Raw genomic sequence first — 25541 nt, 5'->3', positions numbered from 1 at the left:
CATAGCAATAAAGAGAATGTAGCAATAATGTAAGCTGGTTAGATTAGATGTTTTCAAGCCTGTCAGCTCCGTTCCCTGTTCAGCCAATTTCTTTTTTTATTATTATTTCTAAAGGACATATTGGCTGATTTTCTCTGATGATATTCTCAGAGATCATCAAAAAAATATTAGTATGGAACGAGTTATAATTTTGGCACCAGACCTTACCGGATGTCCTTGATAGTTGCTCGTTTGAGTGGATCCACCTGCAGCATGTGCATAAGGAGGGTGGCAACTGAACGGTTGAGGTATTCGGGAATGTAGAAGACACCTCCACGGATCTTTTTAAAGAGGGTTGGGACATGCTCATCATCAAAAGGAAGAGTCCCACAGAGGAGAGCATAGAGAATAACACCACAGCTCCAGATATCAACCTCTGGGCCAGCATACAATCTGAACAAAAGGAAGGTGCCATTAACCAGTTCCTTAAGACATTGCAGTATCTTGCCTGAAGTTCCAAAGGACACCCTAAGCAGCTGGGAGAGGGAAAAAGGAAGCAATGCTAAACAGTCGCCTTGAATCCAAGTGACAACTGGAAGAGCATCTGATTACAATAACATCCTCCCTGAACTTATTTCATAGCCTGTTCGTCATACTGGAACTGCTCAAGCCTCTTCTCTTTGATTGCTCTCCCCTACATTCTCCAAAAATCCTTAACATTTCTCTCGAGTGTTGCTTAGAAGTGTCCACTCTCTTTGGACTTGCCTTGGTGCAGTCAACAGAAATAACCTCGGTGGTCAATTCCTGGTATCTACTTTAAATCCTTTTGGTGCTATTGTTTCTTGCTTAAAAACAAACTGTGCAACCAGAAGGACAGAATGCTGCCATACGAACACTACCTAAGCACATATAAATGACCACGAACTACTCAGCTATATGAATGAATCCCATGTCAAAAACATGCCTCTGATCAAAAGGGTATCCATTGGTCTTTAATGTTCTACCTTCCAGAGATGACTTCTGGGGCTGCATAGTTGGGCGAGCCACAGCTGGTTCGCAGGAATTCGCCATCTGACATCATGTTGGACAGTCCTAAAAGGTTGTGGAGGGGAGAGAGAAAGAGAGACTCATTTGTTGACATTGCTAGAAGAGAGAGAAGGGTGTTTATGTGTGAAATAGCAAGGGAGGCAGAAGGGAAAGATATAGATTAAAAAATTTAAAAAGGCTCTTAGAACTGTGTTGCATTATTCGCTTAAAAAACAATTCCTTACAGGTAGAAAGGTCTTTGTAAAGATCTACTTCAAACTGAAAGCTAGATTCTCAAAGCTTATTCTAAGCATTTCCCCTGGAGAGAATTCAATGGACCATCTTTCCTCAGGTTCCTTCATCTAGGTTACTCAAGAGCTGGAGTAAACTCTGTGCAATGGAGGCCTAGAGAGGGAAGGCATCTGTACACCCCAAGAGGAAGAGAGGAGGACCTCATGTTTCTATATGTCTAGCATGAAGCTGAATATCCGTGCTATACAATCAGTCCTGTCCTGTCTGCTTTAAGGGGCAGTATTATAGTCAATGGGACAAAAATAAATAAATGAAACCTGATAGTATAAGAAGCCACACGGAACTGCATGAAATATTCAGAGGAAATGTTAAAGGTGGCAAAGATCCAAAATAATTTTGTAAATGATTTCTATTATATATCTATAATCACAATGGCAACACCATAACAAGAAAAGCCTGCTTTCCCTAGAGGTGATAAGTGAATGCATGAATTGTATTGTTTCAGTCTGCAGGTGAAGGTTCATATGGCTGAGTGTTCCACCATATAAGATAAAGAAAAAGATGTAGAAAACTAGATGCCAGGGAAATGGCAAGGCTAGGACCCTTCTCCCTGAAATCAACTTATTATGTGCCAGGATTTTTTTAAAACTTTCAATATGGAGAAGCATCCAGTTATGTAAGCGTCCACCTTCAGGTTTAATACTCAGTGAAGAGGAGACTAATGTTTTCGACCTGGGAAGTTTATCACAGTAGCAAAGAAACTGCTAATGGTGATGAAAACTGATGCTGGGTTCTTTGAAGGATGTTAGCCCTGAGACAGTTCAGCAATTGGCATAGAGCTGGTCACATTTCTGGAATACTGCTGGGGTCACATACCAAAATCAGCTATCTTGGCATTCATGTTTGCATCCAGCAGCACATTCTCTGGTTTCAGGTCTCTGTGAACTACCATATGCCGATGACAGTAATCTACAGCTGACAGAATTTGCTGGAAAAGACGCCTGGCTTCGTGCTCTTCAACCTAGAAAAATGCACAGGAAGGGAAACAAGGCTCAGTGTTTTGTGTTTTTTGTCCTGAAAGGATACTCAGCGAGGCAAAATGTGCCCCCTTAATGGGCCACAAGAGACAGAATTACAGTAAGCAACACTAAGCAAACAAGTAAACAGAGGCGAGCCATTCCAAGGAGACATTCCATTGCACTATTCTCTTATAATTAAGTGTGTCAAATAATTAAAGGCCTTTAAGCTTTAAAACTGTGCTGCTCTAACCAATCAATTGTTCAGCTCTGAAAAATTTCTCTGCTACAGATTGCAGCCCATGGCAGTAATTTTCCAAAGGCCTCTGCAAACTGAAGAAACTAGATTGCCCTTGTTACTTTTGCCTTCTACTCCTTGACTGCACCCAATTTGGAAAAACCAAACATGGGGGCCAGAGACAGCAAAGTAGAAGGCCCTGCCTCTTCATCTCACACTTTTGAAATGAGGACTGACCTCTAAGGGTGCCCATACTTGGGCATTGGCCAAAGCCCAAGACTTGGCCCTGTTGTTGCTCCTCTCCATTGCTGCAACTGGTTTGTTTGTTTACTTTTCGTTTTGGACTGGAGGGGGATGAGGAAATAAGTGATGGTGGCAGTAATAATTAGGATCAGCAGGTGCTGCCACCTGCTTGCTAGCTCTTTTACTGGCAAGTCAGCAAAGTGTGGAGGACAAAGCCCACTCAAGGAAACTTGCCCAGGCCAGAACCTTAAACCTAAAGCCAGCACAGTTTAAGATCCGCTCCCCAGCCCCAAGCTATTGGGGATGGATCTACAGTAGAACGAAATAGAAATGTGCCAGAGAGGGGTCACATTTTCACCTTGTCCCACAGCTCCATAACGTACAGTGGTACCTCAGGTTACAGACGTTTCAGGTTACAGACTCCGCTAACCCAGAAACAGTACCTCGGGTTAAGAATTTTGCTTCAGGATGAGAACAGAAATCATGCTCCAGCGGTGCGGCAGCAGCAGGAGGCCCCATTAGCTAAAGTGGTACCTCAGGTTAGGAACGGACCTCCAGAATGAATTAAGTTCTTAACCCGAGGTACCACTGTACTAGTGTTGTTGAAATGAGCCTCATGGTCCCCTGCTCTTATCCCTCATGCATATGAGGAGAGCACCAACTAACTACAGTTTCCTGTCATGCCTGAACTTGAGAAACTATGGTTTATTCAAACTATGGTTTGTTAACAAAGCGGGATATCATATCATGGTATGATCCTGGTTTGTTTAAACTAAACACAGAACAAATCACAGTTCCTTCAGTTCAGACATCACAAACTAAAGCGAAAGTGGAAGTTTTTAATTTCTTCTTCTTTGTGCATATCTTAAGGGAAAGAGAGTAGAATGAGCTATATCAGACCAAGTGAGGGAGATCGTATTTTTTATGGCACCTACCAGGGCCAGATTTAGGTTTGATGAGGCCCTAAGCTACTGAAGGTAATAGGGCCCTTTATATGTCCAGCTGTCCTTTGTAAACAACAAATCGTCACTGTTTTTTTGTGTTGAATATATTATATATGGTAATTTATGGACCTAATAGGTATCTAAAACCATTTGCACATGTTGCCACGCAACCAGTCCATGCAGAATGTAGGCACCCTATATATAGAAATGACCAAACCAGTGATATTTTAGGGAGCAGGCTAGCAGGCGGGGCCCATTACTTACATCATAGGAAACACAACACAAAACACTGTTGCTGTATGTAGGTTTTATTTTATTTGTTTTTTTATCTTATATTTTGGAAATGTACATCCAATTTTTCCTTTAATTTTTTTTTGGGGGGGCCAAGAAAGTGGGGCCCTAAGCTATAGCTTGTTTAGCTTATACGTAAATCTGGCACTGGCACCTACCGATACACCCCGCAAGGAAAAAAACCCCTAGGACAACAAAGACTATTCCATGCTAGACTCTTCCTGATATCCTAGTTTTTATACTTGCAGGAAAGTCTCCCCCTCCCCATTAGAGAGCATTCAAAAATGGCACCCCTAGCTGCAGTCTCAGTCTGTAAGATCCTAGCAGTTGTTGTGAAACAGCCTGAGTTGACTAGGTCTGTTAATAGAAACTCTATTTTTAAACTGAATTCAGGCCATTAATGGATGCGCCTCACCACTTAATCAAAGTGGTAAAACAATGGTAATGATAGTACATACTTAACATTTTACATATTTCTATAACAAGTATAATTATATAGCAGATTATAATATCCTCTCAATAAATTATGAACAAGGGATCAAATTAGGAAATATTATGACTACAGGGTACAAAAATTCAAATACTGAATTTTATGCAGTCCAAGTGGTGAGGTGACAATCACATAGCATGCAGCAGGGAGCATTTCAATTCTGCTAATAGCTTCCGAAGGATTAAAGAAAAAATAGATATGAGATCCTCTCTAACCTGTGAATTGGCGCTATGGAAAGAGCACAATCCTAAGCACGTCTATTCAGAACTAAGTCCTGCTGAGTTAAAATAGACTTATGTACATGTGTACAGGAGTGCAGTCGAAATCTGTTTATTATTACTGCTTTTGCATAGAATTTAGATTCTATGTTTTAAAAAGCATTTAATAATTTCTATTTCAGGGAAAATCTGGGCAACAAAAATAAAACACTGTTCAACCATGAATTGTGCTGATTGGCTGTAAAATGTAAATTTACAGAGGCAAGCACTTCTGTCTTGCTTCTGAGCTTGAACTATCACCTAGACTCTAGGAAATTCTGTGGCTCATTGTCTTTTCTGGGCAATTATATAGTAAACTGATAGTTGCGTGCTGAGGTCCCCCAAAACACCCTTCCCCAATAACTCACACATCACACATGATTTTTGTTTAAGGTTTTTGGCATAAATTTTGGCCACAACTTTATTATCATACAAATTATGAGTGGTTGCTTAGGCATTGGTTATGACTATCTGTCCCCCCCGCCTGGGGACAGCACTGACTCCCGGATTCCAGCGGAAGCCAGTGTGGAGGAACAAGATCAGGGATAACTGGAGCTGCGGCACAGACCCTCAGCTTCTCCCCGCATGCTCCTAGGGGCTTACACGGCCCAAACCCGATTCCAGGGGTTTGGACGAAAGGATGGTAAGCCCCTGAATTCCTTTAACGGAATTCCCGTGCAGCAGCAGCTTTTGAGGGGCAGGCACAGCCAATCCATACCCCTCCACCAACCAATTTAAACCAATGCCTAACCGCCAACCTTACAAGTTGTGACGATTTGCTACGTAGTAGGCAAAACCCGAAAGGCACACGCTAATCAGCCAATCAGGAAAATTCCTACTATGCCCCCGCACCAATGCGGACGACCCCTAGACAGGCGATAGCAAGGTCAAAAGCGCAAGCCCAAACAAGGGAGGGCGGGCGGGTGATCCGATGTCCACAGCGAAAGAGAAAGTAGCTTGCTGTGGACCCTGCTTAAATACCCTCTGATCCCACCCCTAAATTGGCAACATCTATTTTGCCCCAGCAACAGAATCCAAACAGGCCCATTAATACCAACCTGCCTACTTACCACAGAGTGTTTTGACCGTCCCCATCCACAACACGTGCTCTCCTTTATTGAGAACACGCTTTGCGTGCTGAGGTCCCCCAAAACACCCTTCCCCAATAACTCACACATCACACATGATTTTTGTTTAAGGTTTTTGGCATAAATTTTGGCCACAACTTTATTATCATACAAATTATGAGTGGTTGCTTAGGCATTGGTTATGACTATCTGTCCCCCCCGCCTGGGGACAGCACTGACTCCCGGATTCCAGCGGAAGCCAGTGTGGAGGAACAAGATCAGGGATAACTGGAGCTGCGGCACAGACCCTCAGCTTCTCCCCGCATGCTCCTAGGGGCTTACACGGCCCAAACCCGATTCCAGGGGTTTGGACGAAAGGATGGTAAGCCCCTGAATTCCTTTAACGGAATTCCCGTGCAGCAGCAGCTTTTGAGGGGCAGGCACAGCCAATCCATACCCCTCCACCAACCAATTTAAACCAATGCCTAACCGCCACTCGAGCTCTTACGCTCGCCGCCAACCACTCACAAACCCAACCATTCCTTCAACTTGGCCACCACCGAATTCAACCAAATGTCATTCCCAACTGAGGAAAGATGAACCCCATCCATCCTATAAAATTCAACAGCCTTAAATGTAAGGAGAGGGTGAGGAATCACAAGCCCACCCAACTCAACCACCAATTTGCTCACCGCGGAGTTAATCCGCTTCCTAACCCGTTCGGTGGCAGCCGGGCAGGGACTACCCCGCCAAATGCGACGTTGAAGCAACTGTGACCAAACTATTTTAGTATTGGGCAGCAAGGCAGCCAAATCCCTCACATCTTGTAACATAACCGCACGTAGAACAAAACAGGAGGAGGAGACCATATCATTCTCTCCCAGCTGTACCACCATCGCCGTAGGAGGGCCATCCAAGGAAGCACGCCTCTTTATAAGCGGTAAAAGTTCTTTCCACAGCATCCCCCGTCTGGAGATCCAAGACACCCGTACGTGCTGCGGAAGACCAAGGCCGGCACCCAATCCGGACTGTCGAGCTCTGCTAGCCGCCCAATGCACAATACTGTGCCCCACAATCCAGATGCGTATAGCCACAGGGCCTAGGGTGGAAACAGAAAACGTAAGCACACGAAAACACATCATTTTCGAACGTAACCCCTAAAGGCATCCGACTTCCAACGGCCCAGATTCTTAATCCTTTCTGCCGTTAGACCCCAATGAGCGGCTGTCGTAGCTGCCCCAATCCGGAAGGAATGAGGAGCGAACTCAGAAGCCGTAAGGTCGCATGCTGCAATAGCTTTGCGTAATACCTTAGTGAACTGGTGTCTTGTCAACGATTGCCCATTCTCGTGTAGCAACAAGGGGCCCTCACCTGGAGGTCGTACAGCCAAAAACTTTTGGAGATCTTTGACAGGGCAAGGGCCCACCTCTCCAGTTGCCGGGAGCCGAATAACCGCTCCCCTTCCCAGCTGATCAGTTTTTGAGCTTCTGACATTAACTTGCAGTTCGGACGGAGACACCCTCACGTCCTGCAACAATAAACCCCTCGAACCTCCATCCCGTCTAGGTTCAAGGACCACCTCCCCTACCCTTAGGGCCCCAAAAAATGCTAACGAAAAGGCTGCGGAAAATAGCCGAGCCTCAAATTTAGTCCAACAAATACTCCTCAGTTTGCTGCGTATCCTTGTTAGCAAATCAAACGTGATGGGCCGCCTGGAAGTTGGCCTAGATGGACGAAGTCGTCCCCAGCCCTCCAGAGCTTTCCTCACTACAAACTTCCGACAGGGATCCTTATTAAAAAATGCCTTGCTAAAGAAGGAAATCGCTGCCACATGAATTCTCATTGTCCTAGCTGCACGATGCATCTGATACAGATGCGCCAAATACTGCAGTACCTGAGAGGTAGAGTGGGGGGTACTGACCGCCCCAGCAACGGACCGCCCCGTAAACTGCAAGAAATCAGTCCAGGCCTTCTTATAAGACCGCAAAGTGGAGGGAGCGACAGATGCAGCTACTCCCTGTAAAACTAAGTGCTGCCAAGGTTCCAGAGATGATCCGGGAAAAATTCCGGACGGTCTCGAGCCCCTGGCGCCAGGGACCTGAAGCGCTCCATCTGAAAACGGGACAGAGCATCAGCAATCTTGTTAGATACACCAGGCACAAAACGGGCAGAAAACACGATATTGAAACGCAGGCAATGTAAAACAAAAGCCCGTAACAGGGCAGATACCCTAGGAGATCGTGAAGACTGCTTAGCTAGCACGTTCACCACCGCCTGGTTATCAGACCAAAAGCAAACTCGACGGTCCCTGAAATGCTCGACCCACAGATGCACGGCCACTACAATGGGAAAAAACTCAAGAAAAGTTAGGTCCCGAGTTATAGCTTCCCCACGCCATGCCGGCGGCCAGTGCTCAGCGCACCACCTACCGTCCCAAAACAGGCCAAACCCCAACGACCCCGCGGCATCCGAATGCACCTGAAAATCATTCTGCAAGTTCAGAGTGTCCTGCCACAGAGACACCCCATTGAATTCCGCTAGGAATTCCAGCCAAATGCGGAGGTCAGCCCGCACCTGACTAGAGAGGCGCACCCTATGCTGCGGGGCTTTCAAGCCCGACATAAGTCTGGCCAAGCGAGAGCAGAATGGTCGTCCTGGAGCCACCACCTTACAGGCGAAGTTCAGGTGTCCCAGCAACGACTGCAGCTGACGCAAGGTAACCTTTCTCAAAGGAAGCATCTCCTCAATGACCGCCTGTAAGGTGAATATCTTATCTACCGGCAAACTGGAAGTTTGAGCCACGGTATCCAGCAAGATACCCAAATACGTCAGTTGCGTGGAAGGACCCTCAGTCTTTTCAGCCGCCAATGGCACACCCAGCTCCTCCGTTAGAGCCGCGAAGGCCTGCAATAACACCACGCAGTCTCCCGTATCACTGGCTGAGACCAATAAAAAAATCATCCAAATAATGCGTGACTCCTCCCAGCCCCGTCCTTTTACGCAATGCCCAATCCAGGAATGAACTAAAACACTCAAAGGCGGCACAGGCCACCGAGCAGCCCATGGGCATGGCCTTGTCAATATAATATCCCCCATCAAAATGGAAACCCAGCAACCAGAAGTCGTCGGGATGAATTGGAAGCAGGCGAAATGCAGATTCAATGTCGCATTTGGCCATAAGGGCACCAGGCCCAAACCTCCGAATCATCTTGATCGCATGATCAAGAGTAGCATACTTCACCGAGCAAAGCTCCGGGGGAATAACATCATTTACTGATGTGCCCCTAGGGTGTGAAAGGTTATGGATTAGGCGAAATTCCCCAGGAGCCTTCTTAGGAACTATACCCAAAGGGGAGACATGCAAATTAGGAAATGGGGGAACCACGAAGGGGCCAGCCATACGACGTAAGGCCAGCTCCTTCCCTATCTTCTTGCGCGCCACATCTGGCATATCTCTGACAGACTTCTGGTTCGCAGGGTTCCTTGCTACTGGGGCTGAAACTACCGGGATTCTAAAACCGAACAAAAAACCATCACTCAAATAGGCCGCTGCATCCCGGTCCGGGTAGGATTGCAACAAGTTAAGCAATGGCTGAAGCCGGACCGGGGTATCGGCCAACGTAAGGAGAACACTACTTTCCTGCCCCAACCACTGGGGCTTGTGGAGCAGACTTTGAGGGCTGCTGAGCGCCCCCGCCTTTACGAAAAGGCCGCCGTCCCCCAGCACAAGCGGAGGCCGGGTGGCTACCGGAACACTTCTCACAAACATGGGAGTATCTGCAAAATTGCCGTTGGCAAGTGCCCTTATTAAAATCCCAGCAAAACAACTTGCGACCTGGCCGCACAGGGCCAGCCTTAGGTTTCTGCGGTTCCGGTGTCTTTTTGTCGATACTCGGAGCCACATAGGTGGTCCAGACATCCAGATCTTTCCGGTCCCAACGGGCCGTTGGGATCTTAGCAGCCCTGCGCCTAAAGTTCTCATCATAAGATATCGCGGCGGATTGTCCAGCCATCGTAAAGGCCGAACGGACTATAGTCTGATACACCCATAAGTGCAGAGACCTCCTAGGATAATCTGCTGACACCACTCCAGCGAAGACCTGGAAGCTGTCCAACCAGCGTTCAAATGTCCTATCCGCCTTAGCCACAGTCACCCGCTTCCTAGACGAGGCCATGGCCTTCTCCTGCGAGTCCTGACCCTCCGATGAGGGGGCCAGGCTAAATATATCCACATAACGGCCATCCAAAATCCTGGAGCGCCACTTGGCGGACAAGTGCGCGCCAGGAATAATATCTCTGGCTGAATTGGTGGAGACCTTCACTTCAGGCACCAGGACCCCTTCCCGGCATTCCTGCACCGCCCCATACTTTGCCCTGTGTGAATTTGCCCTACGCTCCCACGCCCATTTCGGGAGCCCTGAAGCCTCTCCAAAACCCCAATAAAGCTTAAGAGAGGCTTCCTCATCGCTACTAGAGCTCTGGGACGAAGTACCTGAGGAAGAAGAAGAGGTGTCCCTCCGCCTCCTCTTGGCGCGTCTTCTGGCACTCCTTCTATGGCGCCGACGCCCGCCGGAAGAGGCCTTTGGCGGTGGGGGAAGGCTGTCCTCGACTGATGACTCCGAACCATCGTCATGCCGGGCAGAGCCTGAAACCGACTGAAAGGAGACAACTTGTGAATGACCCGGCACCGACCTCAGGGCTGTTAAAGACTGCGTTGAGGGGTTCCGTATAGCCCTGGCCCGGGCGGAGGCTCTTCGCCTGAGTGCCCTTCTGACTCCCCTCCGCGCCCTTGTCGGGGCTGCCTGGGTCACCGGTAAGACCGGGGACTGAGTCAGTTGGGTATCAGGTAAGAAACCCTCATCCGAAGGATTCCCTCCTTCATCTTCGCTGGAGAACAATGCCGGGAACGATGCGTCCACAGGATGAGCTGGCGTTGCGGAAGGGGCCGGTGACGTTGAACAGCGTTGCACCAGGCCTTCCATCTCAGCCTCCACGTGCGCCAAAGCCACTGGGTCGTCAGCCAGATCAGTGACCATGGATTGAAGACGCCTCAAAGACGGACTTGTTTCCGGAGAACGCAAGGCCTGGGATGGGCCTCTGATAGGTCGCTTCGCTGAGGACAGTGGTCCGGGCCACCCTGAGGCCGCCTTTCTCTTGGGAGCCATTCCTACTACTGTTATAGAAAAATAAAGGAATAAGTCAAATTATGAAATTAACAAATTAAATAAACAGAATTAATAAATAAATAAAACTGTAGCAGAAGCGGCAAACCCAACTGCCCCAGCAATGAGCAGCCAAAACACCACACAGTGATGTAAACTAGTAATAAATGCTTTCCAGGTATCAGCCACCAACAATTGCCCCAAAAACAATATAATGCGGTTCAAAAACGGCCACAGGCAGCCACTACCAATACTGAATTGGCCTGCACTTACACAGAACGGCCACTAAGGGAACCGTTCAAATTCAAAACTCCCTGCCTTTACCCAAAATGGCCGCCAAAGGCCGACGCCACCAAAATATGGGGCAAAATGGCGCTCCCGCCAAAAATGCCCCCCAAAATGGCGCCTCTTCGATGCAGGCTTGTAGGCCCAACCGCGCTCAAGCGCGCCGAAACGCAATCCGCTAAGCGGAGGCGCCCCACAGGCCCTCCTGCTGCAAAACAGCCCTCTGGATGGTCGCCGCGTGGCGCAAAAAACCCCCGCGCCCCAGCCGCCGCCGCAGCGACCGGGGAGCGGCCTGAAAGCCCCCTTCCCACCGACCCTGGTAAGTTCGGGTGGCGAGCTGCCTCCCCAGGCGCCAGGGAACGGGGGTGGGGTGGGGGGGGAGGGGGGGGGAAAGGAGGGAAGCGCAGCCGCGAGGGGGCCCGCTACGGGGGGCGGCCAAACCGCCGCGATTAAGCCGCCGACGCGGTCCGATCCGCTCCCTGCGCCGCGCGGCCCCCCGAGCCGCCCACGCCGCCCCCGCTAAAAGGTGGGCCTCGGTGCACGCTAGCCCAACCAAGGCCCAAAAGGGCCGGGAGACTCCCCGACGCGAGCCTGCGACACGCGGCCGCTAAGCGGGCCGAAAACGGGGCCGGGAAGTTGCCCTGGTGCCCCCCCCCAGCAAGCCCCTAGGCCCGCGGGCCCCCAACTCCTCACGGTAGGCCCAAACTTGAGGGCACGAGCCAGGCCTGAAGCCTCTCCAAAGAAAATAAAATTAACAGAACCGGGTAGAAAAAGGTAGAATAACAATAAAGACAAAAGGAAGGAAAAGGGAAATAAAAGGGGGAACAAGGTGGGGGGGGAAGCGAAATCAAGGGGTTGTATACAACCGATCTCCAGCTGACTGCTCGGTACTGATCCGATGTCCACAGCGAAAGAGAAAGTAGCTTGCTGTGGACCCTGCTTAAATACCCTCTGATCCCACCCCTAAATTGGCAACATCTATTTTGCCCCAGCAACAGAATCCAAACAGGCCCATTAATACCAACCTGCCTACTTACCACAGAGTGTTTTGACCGTCCCCATCCGCAACACGTGCTCTCCTTTATTGAGAACACGCTTTATCGCTAAATTATACTGCAACGGCAAATAAATGCTGAGCATCGTCTGAAACGGCTGTTCTACCAGTGCAGTGTCACCCAAAAAATTGCACCACCATTACAAGCACACATGTCAGAACATATTTAGGACTGGATCACTATCACCAAACTGCTTTCATTTGCCAGAACGCATTCAAATATAAAGAGCCATGGAAGCTGCTACTGGTTATTGCCTTGTTTCTTACATGTTTATTCAAATGATATGCAATTCAAGGCAAGATGGATCAGCAAAATGTTTGCACTCTAAGACTGTGTAGGACACCACAGTGCCATCAGGCCAGTTGCAAGTCATTTCAGATAGGTCTGTGATGAAGCCAGTTCTATTTTTGGCCTTAATAACCTTAAAAAGAACCCTCATTTAGCAAAGATATTATAGATCGGTAGAATTCACTTCCCTCCCGCCCACACATTTATCCTTAATGGAAAAAGTCACTTACATGTCCATGTTTACAGATGTAATCAAACAATTCCCCACCAGACACATATTCCATTACCATGAAAAAATCTGTTGGTGTGCTGATGACCTGGTACCTAACAAAAAGACGCACAAAAATTATGTTGTTTTTTATCTGCATCTTTTTCAATAGTGAGACAAGAGCTGGTGCTTACTTAATCTTACTAAATTAACATTTCCCTTAAAATTAGCACTTCACGCATAACTGCTTTCCACTTCTGAAGGTGAATTTTATTATATTCTTTATGATAAAAGCATATATAAACTGTTTCTGGGCTCTGACGGATTTACCTTTCTTCTTTCGTAAGCTTATTGAATCTCTTGGAATCTTTGCACAATAATTATACCTCACTTATGACTAACCCTCTTTTCAAATTTCCATTGTGGCTACAGATGTTCAAGAATGTTTGAAAAGATGGGAGATAATACTCAGACTCGAGTAATATGGTAAAACTGAATCGTAGTGGCAAGAGGATAGGGAAGTCCAAGTATAATAGTCAAAATATTTTACTTTTCAGAAATCCATTTTTGAACAGAACCACAATATCCCAGAGAGTGAGATGCACATCTAACAAGCAGACTCAGTTGTTTCGCCCAAGAAATTGCTCAAATGCGCATCAAACTCTTCCATAAAATCCAGGAATTTACTTCAAATCCATCAGCAAGTCCAAGTTTATTTCTGTCCCTCAGTGAGCACAGAGTATAATCCAGCCATTGTATGTTACTATCACAAGCTCCCAGGTGACGAGATAAACGTTCTACAATAATATTTTATAACTTTCCCTCTACCCTAGTCTGGTAGTCATAAATTAAAGGAATCCCAATAGAGATCCTGTTTACTGTGCTTCAGAAAAGCAAAGGCTGTAGTTCTAAGTATAAGTAAAGGTAAAGGGACCCCTGACCATTAGGTCCAGTCGTGACCGACTCTGGGGTTGCAAGCGCTCATCTCGCTTTATTGGCCGAGGGAGCTGGCGTAGAGCTTCCGGATCATGTGGCCAGCATGATTAAGCCACTTCTGGCGAACCAGAGCAGCGCACAGAAACGCTGTTTACCTTCCCGCCAGAGCGGTACCTATTTATCTACTTGCACTTTGACATGCTTTCGAACTGCTAGGTTGGCAGGAGCAGGGACCGAGCAACGGGAGCTCACCCCGTCGCAGGGATTCGAACCGCCGACCTTCTGATCAGCAAGTCCTAGGCTCTGTGGTTTAACCCACAGCGCCACCCGTGTCTAGGAAGTAAACTCAGTGGAGTTCAGTGGAATTTACTCCAGAATAAATGTGCCTGGAATTGCATTGCAGGTTACCTTTGAAAATATTAATTCAACACACAGTAAAGTAACAGGAGCACACAGGGTCCCTGAGGGCAGTATCCCCATTTCATGCAACACGCAACAATGGGATTAGTGGCAGCAATACTTACAATTTGATAATATGGGGGTGTCGGAAAAGCTTCAGATTTTGGATTTCTCGTTTGATCTTCCCAACCACATCCAAACTGCGAATTTTTTGCCTATTTAAAATTTTGACCGCTACTTTGTGCCGTGTGAGCTGGTGTTCTCCAACTAAACGAAAGAAAGAAAAGTTTCATGCTTTATTGAAGTACGTCTAATGTATACTGGATAATAATGACAGACTGTCATGAGGGGGTATTTGGCCCTGAACAGAAACAAAAATAACAAAAGGTAATAATATAATTTTAAGTCTAAGGTGAAATGTTCTCCCCACCCCAATTTCATCATCCTCTTCGTGGGTTGTGAAGAGGGATGTTAGCTGCCAGTGATTTAATTTTTTATTTTTATTTTTGCCAACAAGGGCAAATGGTTCACTCCAGTGAGCAAATATGCTCCCGCTGCAGTTGAAAGCCACTTTCTCTCTTTTTTCTCACAAGACACAAATTTGAGATCAGAAATGGCAATATTTCAACCTCACAGAATATGTGTCTGTGACATTAGAGTGGCCAACTTGGGGGCAGAGGAACTTTAAAGGGAGACTGCAACTTGAAACAGTTGGATTACAATGCATCAAGAGTTCAGTGCTATTATTTATGGACTGCATTAAGACAAAGGATTATTTTTTTTTTTTTAGTAAAGTCATGTGTTAATTGGCTTACAAATGCCAGCATGTCTGAATTAACATTTTATGAATCACTGCTGCTAATTACATAATTATCACTGTCTGTGCTTTTCTGCATTTCATTTCCTCTGACCTTACTGTTTACAGCCCTCCCCACAAACATATCTGTAACTCAGAAAAGTGTGTGTCATGTTGCAAGAGACCAACGTGGCCACCCCCTCTGGAAACGAAAAACAAACAAGCGTGAGTTTTATAGAACGTCCCAAGCTGTAAGGTTCTAGTAGAAGCCATTATGCTTGTTACAGCAAACAATGAAATGCCATTTAAGATACAATTCACTGAACTCTCACACAGCTTAGCATTCTAATTTAAAAGTCATGGAATGTTAAAACTAGGCAAGAGACTATCTGTGACAGCGACTGTGGCCCCGACTAAAGAACGGAGCAGAGTCGTAAAAGCAGTAGCTGTATAGGGTGAGCAAGTCGCTATTATTAGCAGAGATAAGAGCAGTCTGAAATTCTTTCCTCAATATGAGTGTTCTAAAAATAAAGTGCTTTGCCACACTTCCAAATAAAAACACTTGGGCTTGTTTCCTTTTTATGTACTTGGCTAGGCTAGGAAATGTTAACAGGATGCTATGCTCTGCATTGCACAAGTGTATTTATTTATTTTACCATATTTTTATCCTGCCCTAATAATGAAGTAAACTACAAAGCGTAGATTAAAATCCATATAACAAAAAGGTTTCAGCAACAAGAAATAAATGAATCAGGTTTTAGATTTAAAAATCAAGAGGTTACATTTTTTTTACTTGTCACCAAAAAGACTGCATGCTCTCTGCAGAGAGCATTCCACAGCTAGGGTACCACTGAAAAAGGGTTTTCCCTCTAGCTATATGACCTATGGAGCAGTGAGCATTTATTCTGATTTGTTTGCAGGGAGGCTAGACAACGGTACATGAAGGCAGCATTATCCACCCTTTCTAGTGCATTTCCCCATTGCGTTCCTTTTTGCAAGAAGTCTGGAATTTGGGGAAGAGGGTTTGTTTCACAAAGGCACTAAATCAAACCAACCATAACTCTGCAACATGAATATGCCCGTATATGGTTGAATCCCACTTGACAATGGGTGCCTCTAGTGAAAATCTATGCCTCTATCTCGACCTTTCTCTGGCAAACATAAACCCTAGGAAATGTTCCCAACCGATTGCTGTGAAACAACAAGAGGGCTAAATAAGAATTATCATTCCTTTTCCTGTTATGGAAATTCACTCTGCTCCATATCCCTCGATTGCCTGCTGCAGCCACTATGCTATTTCATAAACAGCCAAACACAGAGTGAAACCAAGTCCTTCAATATGTTTCTGTGCAAACTTGAGGTATTTGCTTCAACAAAATGGGTGCACATCATATAGCTTTTCATGCCTTGGGTGACCAAGGGTGAAAGAGGATTTGGCTTTTGTGCTTTATGCAGCTGCATAAAGGGGGGGGGAATCTTTTCTTACCATTGCTGCAATATGATGCAGATGCCAAAATAAGAATATTTTTCTTATATCTACACAAACACTAAAACATGCAGGGCCATGTCAGCTTTAGCATCTGGACACCCCTTCATATTCCAGGTTGCAACTATGCTCCCAGGATCCTAGCAAACCCATGTTTAGTAACTTTTGTTCCAGCACTCTATTGCAGTGCCACAGCCAAAAAAATATGGGCCACAAATTAGTCTAGTAACAGTTATCCTAGTTTGATCATTCCTATACCTCTAAGCAGCTTGTTCTGCATACATCTTTACCTGCTACTTCCTGAATGCTACATTTGTATTGTACAGGAGTAAAGCACGACATGTTTCCTGACAACTGTACTGCTAATATTTTGCTCTGGGAGATGAAACAACAAAGATGCCAGCTGTATATACACATGCATGAAATAATCTGGGCCTTAGAAGTAGTGGGAACAGCACTCACTGAGTTCACAGCTTGCTCCTGCAGCTGAACTCACACACATTACACTTTCTTTTGAGGATGCAGCTAAGGCTTGTGTTTTTATACATGGGGGGGGGGGGCAGAGTGAGGGCCTAATCATCCCTTGATATTTTAGGGAATAACTGAGTGGGAAAGAGACTAAGCACATGATAGCAATGCTGGTGATCACTGAGTGAATGGGTGATAGCCAACGTTAGTCATACTCAAAGTAGACCTATTGAAATCAGCAAGCAAATTACTTAAACTTATTGGATTTCAGCGGGACTACTCTATAATTAAGGCTGAATATCACCCAGCGGGTATGAAACATCCTTGAAATTGGAATTTTCTCTCTGCTATTTCTGTCAGAAGGAAGTCTATCATCTTATGCCAGTGTGGTGTAATGGTTAGAGTATTGGGCTACGACCTGGGAGAGCAGGGTTCAAATCTCAACTCAGCCTTGAAGCTCACTGGGTGACCTTGGGCCAGTCACCATCCCATGGATGGTCTAGCCTACCTCACAGGGTTGTGATGAGGACAAAATGGGCGGGAGGGAACCACGTACACCACATTAAGATCCTTGGAAGATAAAAGGTAGTACTGTACATAAATGTAATAAATAAATGCTTATCTGGCATCTCCCAGATCAACAATGCAAATATGTTCCAATGGGACAAAGTCCCAGTTGTATGCTTTGGTGACCACTTTAGGATGATCTATTCTACGACCTGCTGTAGTTCACACAGAACATTTGCTAAACTCCAAACCAGCAAAGCAAACAAACCAAAGCATTAAGCTGCAACTGAGTAGCCCATCTTTCATTTGTTATCAATAAAAAAAACCTCTACATGTGTCTGTTTGTGGTTTTCTTAGTGAGGATACATTAATAATTAATAATAAACAAGTCTGCTTTGTAATCCATCGTTTGCTTACAGCAAGGAACTGATACAGAGATATTATTGTTTCGCTCCCTTGGGACTTGTTAAGCCTACTTGAATGTCTTAAGAGATGCAAGCAAGAGAGACAGTATTATTTGTTGTGTAGTGCGGTAACTCAGGTTCCTAATATAACCATGAAGCAGAGGCACAACTCCCTATGATACACTATTTAACACATTACTCTCTCTCTCTGTGTGTGTGTGTGTGTGTGTGTGTGTGTGTACGCATCTGTGTTTTAATTAAATGGTATAAGGCAGGAATGCTGAAAGACAGTATTTCCCTCTGAGTAGGTCTACTCAGAGGGTGTCCTTAGCAACATTATAGGAAATGGTTCAGCTCAATTATTACAATGGTTCTTAAGAAAGTTAGATACTAGCTACTGTGTGCTGCGCCCTAAGCTTTCATACCCACTGAAAAACAGTGTTTTTCAACCTTGCAAATGAGCCCATTAAAGTTACTAGTCCTAAAAAATGTTTTACTAGCCCACCCACGTTAGTAGTCTGTAGCACACCAATGAATGATGACAACAATCCTATACATATTTATTTAAGACTAAGCCTCACTGAGCTCAGTGGGACTAATTTCTGAGTAAAATATGCATAGGATCAGGCTGTTAAGGGGAAAAGAATAAAAATAATTTCTTGCTTGGGAGCAAATCTTGCTCCCTACAGGCAACTTGGCAAGTGGCAATTGACAAGCCTGGACTTTATTTTGCAATGATTGGGATATGATTTGGGCAGAGTATGACAGATGGGAGGGTCTGTGTGATTAAGAAATCAGTGTGGTTCTGGACTTAAACTGAGGAAACTCAGGTTCAATCCTCATCCAGCGACTGAGTGGCCTTGGGCAGTTCACTACTTTTCCGCTTCAAGCTTTTTGCAACGATAAAATGGGTAGAATTAACCATGTATGTCATCTGAGCTCCTTTAAAAAAATGTAACAAATATGGCTGCAATCCTGTGCATATTTACCTGGGGAAAAACCCAACTGAACACAAAGGGACTTATATCTGAATAAATATGCACAGAATTGTGTTGCATTAACTTCATGCTAACCTTGGAAAAAATACTTCACGATGTGGAGATTCTCCATGGATTTGCAAAGAATCAGACTCATGTATGAATGACATTTTCTGCCATTCAACACTGGAAAATATCTCACAAATATCTCACAACAACAACTTCATAAATAGTAATAATAATAGAAATAGCTTCTAATAGCTTAGCATCTCTTTGGTGATAAAACAAGCTTTTGTGGACTACAGTTCACTTCAGCTTTAACACCTCAAAGTCTGTTGAATTTATAACAGTATAAGCTTTCATGAAGTACAGTCCATTTCAACTGATGATGCCATAATTAAACTGTTAGCCAGGAGTTTTGTGACCTAACACAGCTATTCCTCTTGAAACTGTTTCTTTGGTGACAGCATGCCCATGAAGTTTATTCTAAAAGGCTACTATAGGGCAGCCAAAGACCAAGGTTATGTGAGCTGAAGATGTCCAATGTTGTTGCACCTTGTGCAAATGCTGGAGGGAGCAAGATGTGTACATGCCAGAGCAGCCAGAGGCAGGGCTCACAATGCAGTGCACATCTTACAGGAAGGAAGGGAGGAAAGGCTGTGTGATTCATTAACTGGAGGCCAAGAAGTGTGGGTAACCGCATTCGGCTTTGCCTCTATTTATCCCCTCCTGTCCTTTCCACAGTGTCACGTTCCCTTCTCATCACCCCTGTCCCTGACACTTTTATTTTGCTGAAGCATATATACACAGCTCATGTGTACTGTCAGCACTGACTGAAAGAGAAAAGAGGAAGGTATGTGTGCTGGAGGCTTGCCAGGTGCTCCCGATTTCAAGCCATGAGCTTTTTGTCTTCTAACCCTAGGAGAACTTCCAAATATATCAGTCGGTAGAGCATGAGATGCTTAATCTCAGCATTGGCCAAAAGATTCCTGCATTTCAAGGGGCTAGACTAGATGACCCTCTTGGTCCCTTCCAATTCTACAATTCACGAGTCTTTGAAAAAGACCCTAACGCTCTAAGCCCCTGTCATCATTCGCCAGCATCCTGAAGGCAGCAGGGAGGAGAGTGCTAAGGTGTTTATGGGAGGAGCTGAGGGGGAATTCTGGACTGGGTGCCTGGCTGAATGGAAGGTCAGATGAAAATGCAAAGCAGGGGTGCCAACTTGAATGAAATATTGGGGGGGGGGGCAGGTAAGCCCTGCCACACATAACTGATCACATTCCACGACATAATTGATCACATATACACGTGTGTTTGTGTCTGAATGGCATTACCAGGGGTGCCAACTTGACTAAAATATTGGGGGGCCCAGGTAAGCCCCACATAACCGATCACATGACATGGATGCCATTTGAAGGGCAATGCCCATGAACTTTGAAACGGGAGGGGGGGGGCTCAAACATTTTATTGTGAGTTGGCTCCTATGCCGGTGGCTGCCTCTGATAAAAAGGGATATACTGTGGGGTGGGGGGCACCGGGGTGGGGGAGGTGTTCGCTTCAGGGGGTGGGGAGGGGGCTCTGGGGAGGAAAGGTGCAGGATGGAGACGGAGGGATAACTGAGCGCGGGGCTGTCGCCTGGTGCCTGCGGCGCGTGTGCGTATATGGGGGGGGGGGGGTGCGCGCTGCGCCTTGGAGAGGCGCTTCCTCGCGCGCGCGCTCCATCTCTCTCCCTCCCCTCCTCGGCTGCAGCCCCGAGCCCGCCCCTCCCGCGCCCCATACTCAGCTCTTGACTTTGCCGAAGGTGCCGACCCCCAGCGTGTCCCCCAGCACGTAGTGGCCGATCTTCACCCGCCCGTCGTGCTTCTGCGGCTGCTTCTCAGCCATCTTCGCTCGGCGCTGCTGCTGCCGCCGCCGCCGGCCGGGCCGGACCACAATGCAGCAGGGCAGGGCCGGGAGGGGAGGCGAGGCGGAGGCAGGCTGGCTGGCAGGCGGCGCGGAGAGGGAGGGCAGGAGAGGGAGGGGGCCAGGTAAGGGACGGGGGGCGCTGAGCTTCTGGAGGCGCCGGGTGGCCCCCAAGGGAAGGAACTTATTCTATAAAATGGCATCGAAAGGAGAAAGGGCTCGTGCCCCCCCCCCACACCCCTGCAAGCTTCGCTGGACTAGACTGTGGGTACGGCCTTGCACTCGACACATGCTCAGAGACAGTCTTGCGGTTTTAGGTTCTTTCCTGATCGTAGAAGCGCAGAATCCAGGATCATCTAAGTCCACCCTCCCCTGCAGTGTAGGAATATGAGGCTGCGTTATCAGCACCACGCTCTAACCAAGTGAGCTATCCAGGCTCTCCCTTCCTTATCGTACTGTTACTGTTTTATTTTCGTAAGCCGCCTTGTGAAAGAATCATAGAATTGGAAAGGAGCACAGTGATCATCTAGTCCAACCCCCTACCTTGCAGGAATCTTTGGCACAATGTGACCCTGAGATTGAGAGTCTCGTGCTCTACCTACTGAAAGGAGGTCTATCAATTTGTCACCGATATTGCAGAAGGAACATTTTGTCCACCTTGATCTTGTGCAAGGGAACACAAGCAGAGCTGTCCTTCCATTGTTCCTTGAATAATTGCCAAAGGAGGAGCTCATTCTAAGTCTCCATGCTTGGGTGTTTTTCTTTTCTCGATAACTTCCTGAGCTGAAACTTTGCAATGCAAACCATTTTAGGCTGCAATCCAGTTACACACACTTAAATGGAAGTAAGTCCCGTTGAACTCAAAAGAGGCCTATTTCTGGGTAGACGTGTGTAGCATTGCACTGTTAGACCCTCACGTTAACCCTTGACCAGAAGAACAGTGGTATGTATATATAGTTTTACCACCTTTTGAAAAATATGTTTGGCACGCTGCTGGAGAGGAGTGGTGGCTGCCAAATGTGTGGTTTTGGAAGCATCCATAGGAAGTTGAGTGAGACGGCTTCTGGCGGGGAAAAGGCAAGCTGGCGGAAGTAGATAAAAATCTGAAACGACATTAAATGTGCCAGGCATCTATTTTCGTTCCTCAGGTTTGCTAGTTTTTAGCATTGGTGATCAAGGACGACTGTTGGCTGCATTTCAAAATTTCATTTTTCATTTTCATTTCACTTTTAATTTGTATACCGTCTTTCTCTTTCACAATACCCAAGGCGGTTTCCAAGCTGAAGAAACAAAGAATGTACACCTTATAACAATCTAATCAAATACAAAAATGTGATAATAAAAAAACCCTTTAAAATAAACAACTTATATCAAATAAAGTAATATTCAAAAATCCGTTAGAATAGCATGGAATATTAAATATCAGCATATAAAAATTGGAAATTATTATAATTAAGAGTGGATTTCTGTTTAAACTAATCAATAAAACAACGGCAAGTTGCAGTGCATAAAGTAATACAGTACAATACAAATTGAGAAGCAGAGACTGGAGGGTGGGGCAAGGCAGGTGGAAGAAAGCCTTCCCTGATGAAGTCTCTCCCCTCATAGTTCTAGATCCAAAGATTCAAAAATTGTTCAGAATCTCATTCTTCAGTAGAGGAAACATATAGGCTTGTCTGAAGGCAGCAGTTGATATCCTGTCATTTAGAAAAATGGGATAAAAGCTTAATTGGTTGGTTGGGGGGGGGGGCAGCAGTAAGAGCAAGTGAAGCAGCAAGGGAGTGTAAATGGCAATAAATGTCAGCCCTCCCGAGTTAGTATTAAGCACAGGGACTTTGCAATTTAGAAAGAATGACTGCTACTTGTTGGGATATTGTTAAACACTCTGGTCTAGAGGGAGATAGTAGGTAGCAGAAGACAACAACTGTGTGTTCTCAGTTTGCCTATTTTGGCTCTGTTGCCTATTTGGGCACTCAACACCTGAATTCACTGTTATGGGTAGTGCTATCAGATGACTTGCTTGGAGCACAAAGTTCTTAGACAAATGAATAGAGGGAAAGGTCAGGTGGCTAAGCAGAGTTGGTGCCTTTCCTTTTTAAAAAACAGCTTTGCCTACAGGCATGCGATGTTGTTGGTTACCAAATATCCTCTATTAATCAAGGGAGAGTTTAATATTTCTTTATTTATTTCCCAGCTACCTAGCACCCACGACTCGTAAGTTGCAATTGAACAGAAGTCTGTCTGTTACATTGCAAGGGGTCATAAGTATATTGGCAATATAAGGTGCATTATTTTTTTAAAACACTGTTTCTAGTTCAGCCTGAAACCAAATTCAGATTAAGCACATAACTTTCTTCCTCAAATATAACTTCAATGCATTTTTTGGGTCCTTTGCCTTAAACGTTTTAGGTTTGATTGTTCCTTCTTATACTCCCATCAAGATCTTGTCACTATCTCTTCACACACTTTTTGTTAGTTCCTTGAACAGATTTCCTCGTAGATGATCTTATGCAGAGGTTGTTTTATGCCCCCACCATTTTCAATTATTCTCTTGAAGAATGCTGATCCATCTTCATAAATAATTCTTTGACATGTCCAGAATGCACAGTGACACACATGAGCCCTCTCATTCTTTGATTACTTCATAACCTATTTGTATTGTTTACATTTTTATCCCACCTTTCATCCGAGAATTCCAAGGTGATGTACATTGTTCTGTTCCTCTGTGAAGTATGTTAGCTGAGTGATTGTGATTGACCCAAGGTCACCCAGGAAGTGTCATGGCTGAGTGGGGATTTGAGCCCTTACCTCCCAGCTGCCAGTCCAGCACTCTAACCACGTTTTAATTTTTGTGAAGCACCTTGAAGCCATTGATATAAGCCAGTATATAAATAACTCTGAAGGGAACAAATGCTTTGCAGCAATGCCTTCTTTCCCAAGCTACTATACTTGCAGGGGCAGACTTTGGTAATATGGCACCCTGAGCAAGGACAAATCCCCACCCCACCCCAATATTTCTCATTTTCACAATAATTCATTTTTGTATATTTGAATTTTTTATGGATTTTCTCAGTAAAGGTAAAGGTACCCCTGCCCGTACGGGCCAGTCTTGACAGACTCTAGGGTTGTGCGCCCATCTCACTCAAGAGGCCGGGGGCCAGTGCTGTCCGGAGACACTTCCGGGTCACATGGCCAGCGTGACACCGCTGCTCTGGCGAGCCAGAGCCGCACACAGAAACGCCGTTTACCTTCCCGCTAGTAAGTGGTCCCTATTTATCTACTTGCCCTCGGGGGTGCTTTCAAACTGCTAGGTTGGCAGGCACTGGGACCGAGCAACGGGAGCGCACCCCGCTGCGGGGATTCGAACCGCCGACCTTTCGATCGGCAAGGCCTAGGCACTGAGGCTTTTACCCACAGCGCCACCCACATCCCGGATTTTCTCAGTAGGTACCCATATAATATAAGGTGGGTGGGTTGGTTGGTGCCCCCTCTGCTCAGCACCATGTGCAGGGGAATCACCCACACTGCCCTAAATCTGGCGATGATACTTGCACCTCCTTTTAAAAGGAAATTGAGAGACATAAGGGGGTTGTGAATAACCAGCTATTAAACTTTCAGTCCAGGTTCTTATCTATTGTTTTCCAGACAGGCAGTGTACGTTACTGATGTATTATCTTGGTTCACACACAATTAAGGCATAGGTAACCCACAAAAATTGCAACGGTTTCATTTTTTCCTGGTCCTTCTGCTGCCGCACTACCTATGGCTAGGGACGTATCTGGCACTGTGGTCTAAACTACTCAGTCACTTGGGCTTGCTGATCAGAAAGTCGGTGGTTCAAATCCTCACAATGGGGTGAGCTCCCATTGCTCTGTCCCAGCTCCTGCCAACCTAGCAGTTCGAAAGCATGCCAGTGCAAGTAGATAAATAGGTACCGATGCTGCTGGAAGGTAAACTGCGTTTCCGTGCGCTCTGGTTTCCGTCACAGTGTCCTGTTGCCCCAGAAGCAGTTTAGCCATGCTGGCCACATGACCTGGAAAGCTGTCTGCAGACAAACACTGGCTCCCTTGGCTGAAAGCGAGATGAGCACTGCAACCCCATAGTCGCCTTTGACTGGACTTAACCGTCCAGGGGTCCTTTACCTTTTTTTACCTTACCTATAGCTAAGCCATCATTTGGCTTAGCAGTATGTCTGAACCCGGGATTGTGGTTTGTCTTACTCCAGACAAACTACAAACTATAGCCAGCATCTATAGGTTTTGTTATTTGTTTCTTAAAATATGATCTTAACAGATTGGAGAAATGGGCGCAACAAAATGAGTTTCCATAGGGAAAAATGTAAGGTTCTACACTTAGGCAGGGCGAACCAGTTGATTAAGGGATGTAATAGTCCCACTGTGGTCTGCCTTGGTCAAACCACACCTGGAATACTGTGCCAGTTCTGGGTGGCACAATTTAAGAAGGATGTTGACAAGCTGCAATATGTGCAGAGGAGGACAACCAAGGTACTAAAGGATCTGGAAACCAAGCCTTATGAGGAACAGTTGAGGGAGTTGGGTATGTTTAATCTGGAAAAGAGGAAACAGAGGAGGAGATCTGATAGCCATCTTCAGATATCTAAAGGGCTGTCACATGAAGGATGGAGCAAGTTTGTTTCCCTCCTGCTCTAGAGGGTCGGACCCAAACCAATGGCTTCAAAGTACAAGAAAGGAGATTCTGACTGAACATCAGGAAGAACCTTTTGATGTAAGAGCTCTTCGACATTGGAACAGACTCTCTCAGAATGTGAGAGACGCGTATAAAATTATGCATGCATTTTAAAAGGGATTAAACTACTTCGTGGAGGATAAAGCTATCAGTGACCA

At 46.0% G+C, this 25541-nt stretch overlaps 1 protein-coding gene across 3 annotated transcripts in view; it reads right to left on the bottom strand.

The window, feature by feature from the left end:
• Positions 1-21237, bottom strand: part of PRKAA2 (protein kinase AMP-activated catalytic subunit alpha 2) — a 69756-nt gene extending 48519 nt beyond the window's left edge. For 2 of the 3 annotated variants that reach the window (XM_083448127.1, XM_083448126.1), the window contains exons 1-6: positions 20559-20717; positions 14262-14403; positions 12824-12917; positions 2134-2278; positions 984-1071; positions 208-432 (exon numbers count right to left, since the gene is read on the bottom strand). In XM_083448127.1, coding sequence (XP_083304253.1) covers positions 208-432; positions 984-1071; positions 2134-2278; positions 12824-12917; positions 14262-14403; positions 20559-20658 — 794 coding nt within the window. In that variant the 5' untranslated portion in view covers positions 20659-20717. Of the gene's footprint in view, positions 1-207; positions 433-983; positions 1072-2133; positions 2279-12823; positions 12918-14261; positions 14404-20558 lie in introns of all 3 variants that reach the window. The other variant, XR_014513013.1, reaches the window with a different exon arrangement.
• Between the last annotated feature and the right edge of the window lie 4304 nt (positions 21238-25541).

Source organism: Podarcis tiliguerta, assembly GCF_965153285.1.
Source record: "Podarcis tiliguerta genome assembly, chromosome: 6".
Lineage (NCBI taxonomy): Eukaryota > Metazoa > Chordata > Lepidosauria > Squamata > Lacertidae > Podarcis > Podarcis tiliguerta.
Note: the sequence above shows the minus strand (reverse complement) of the source record. Positions and strands in the feature narration are given on the sequence as shown.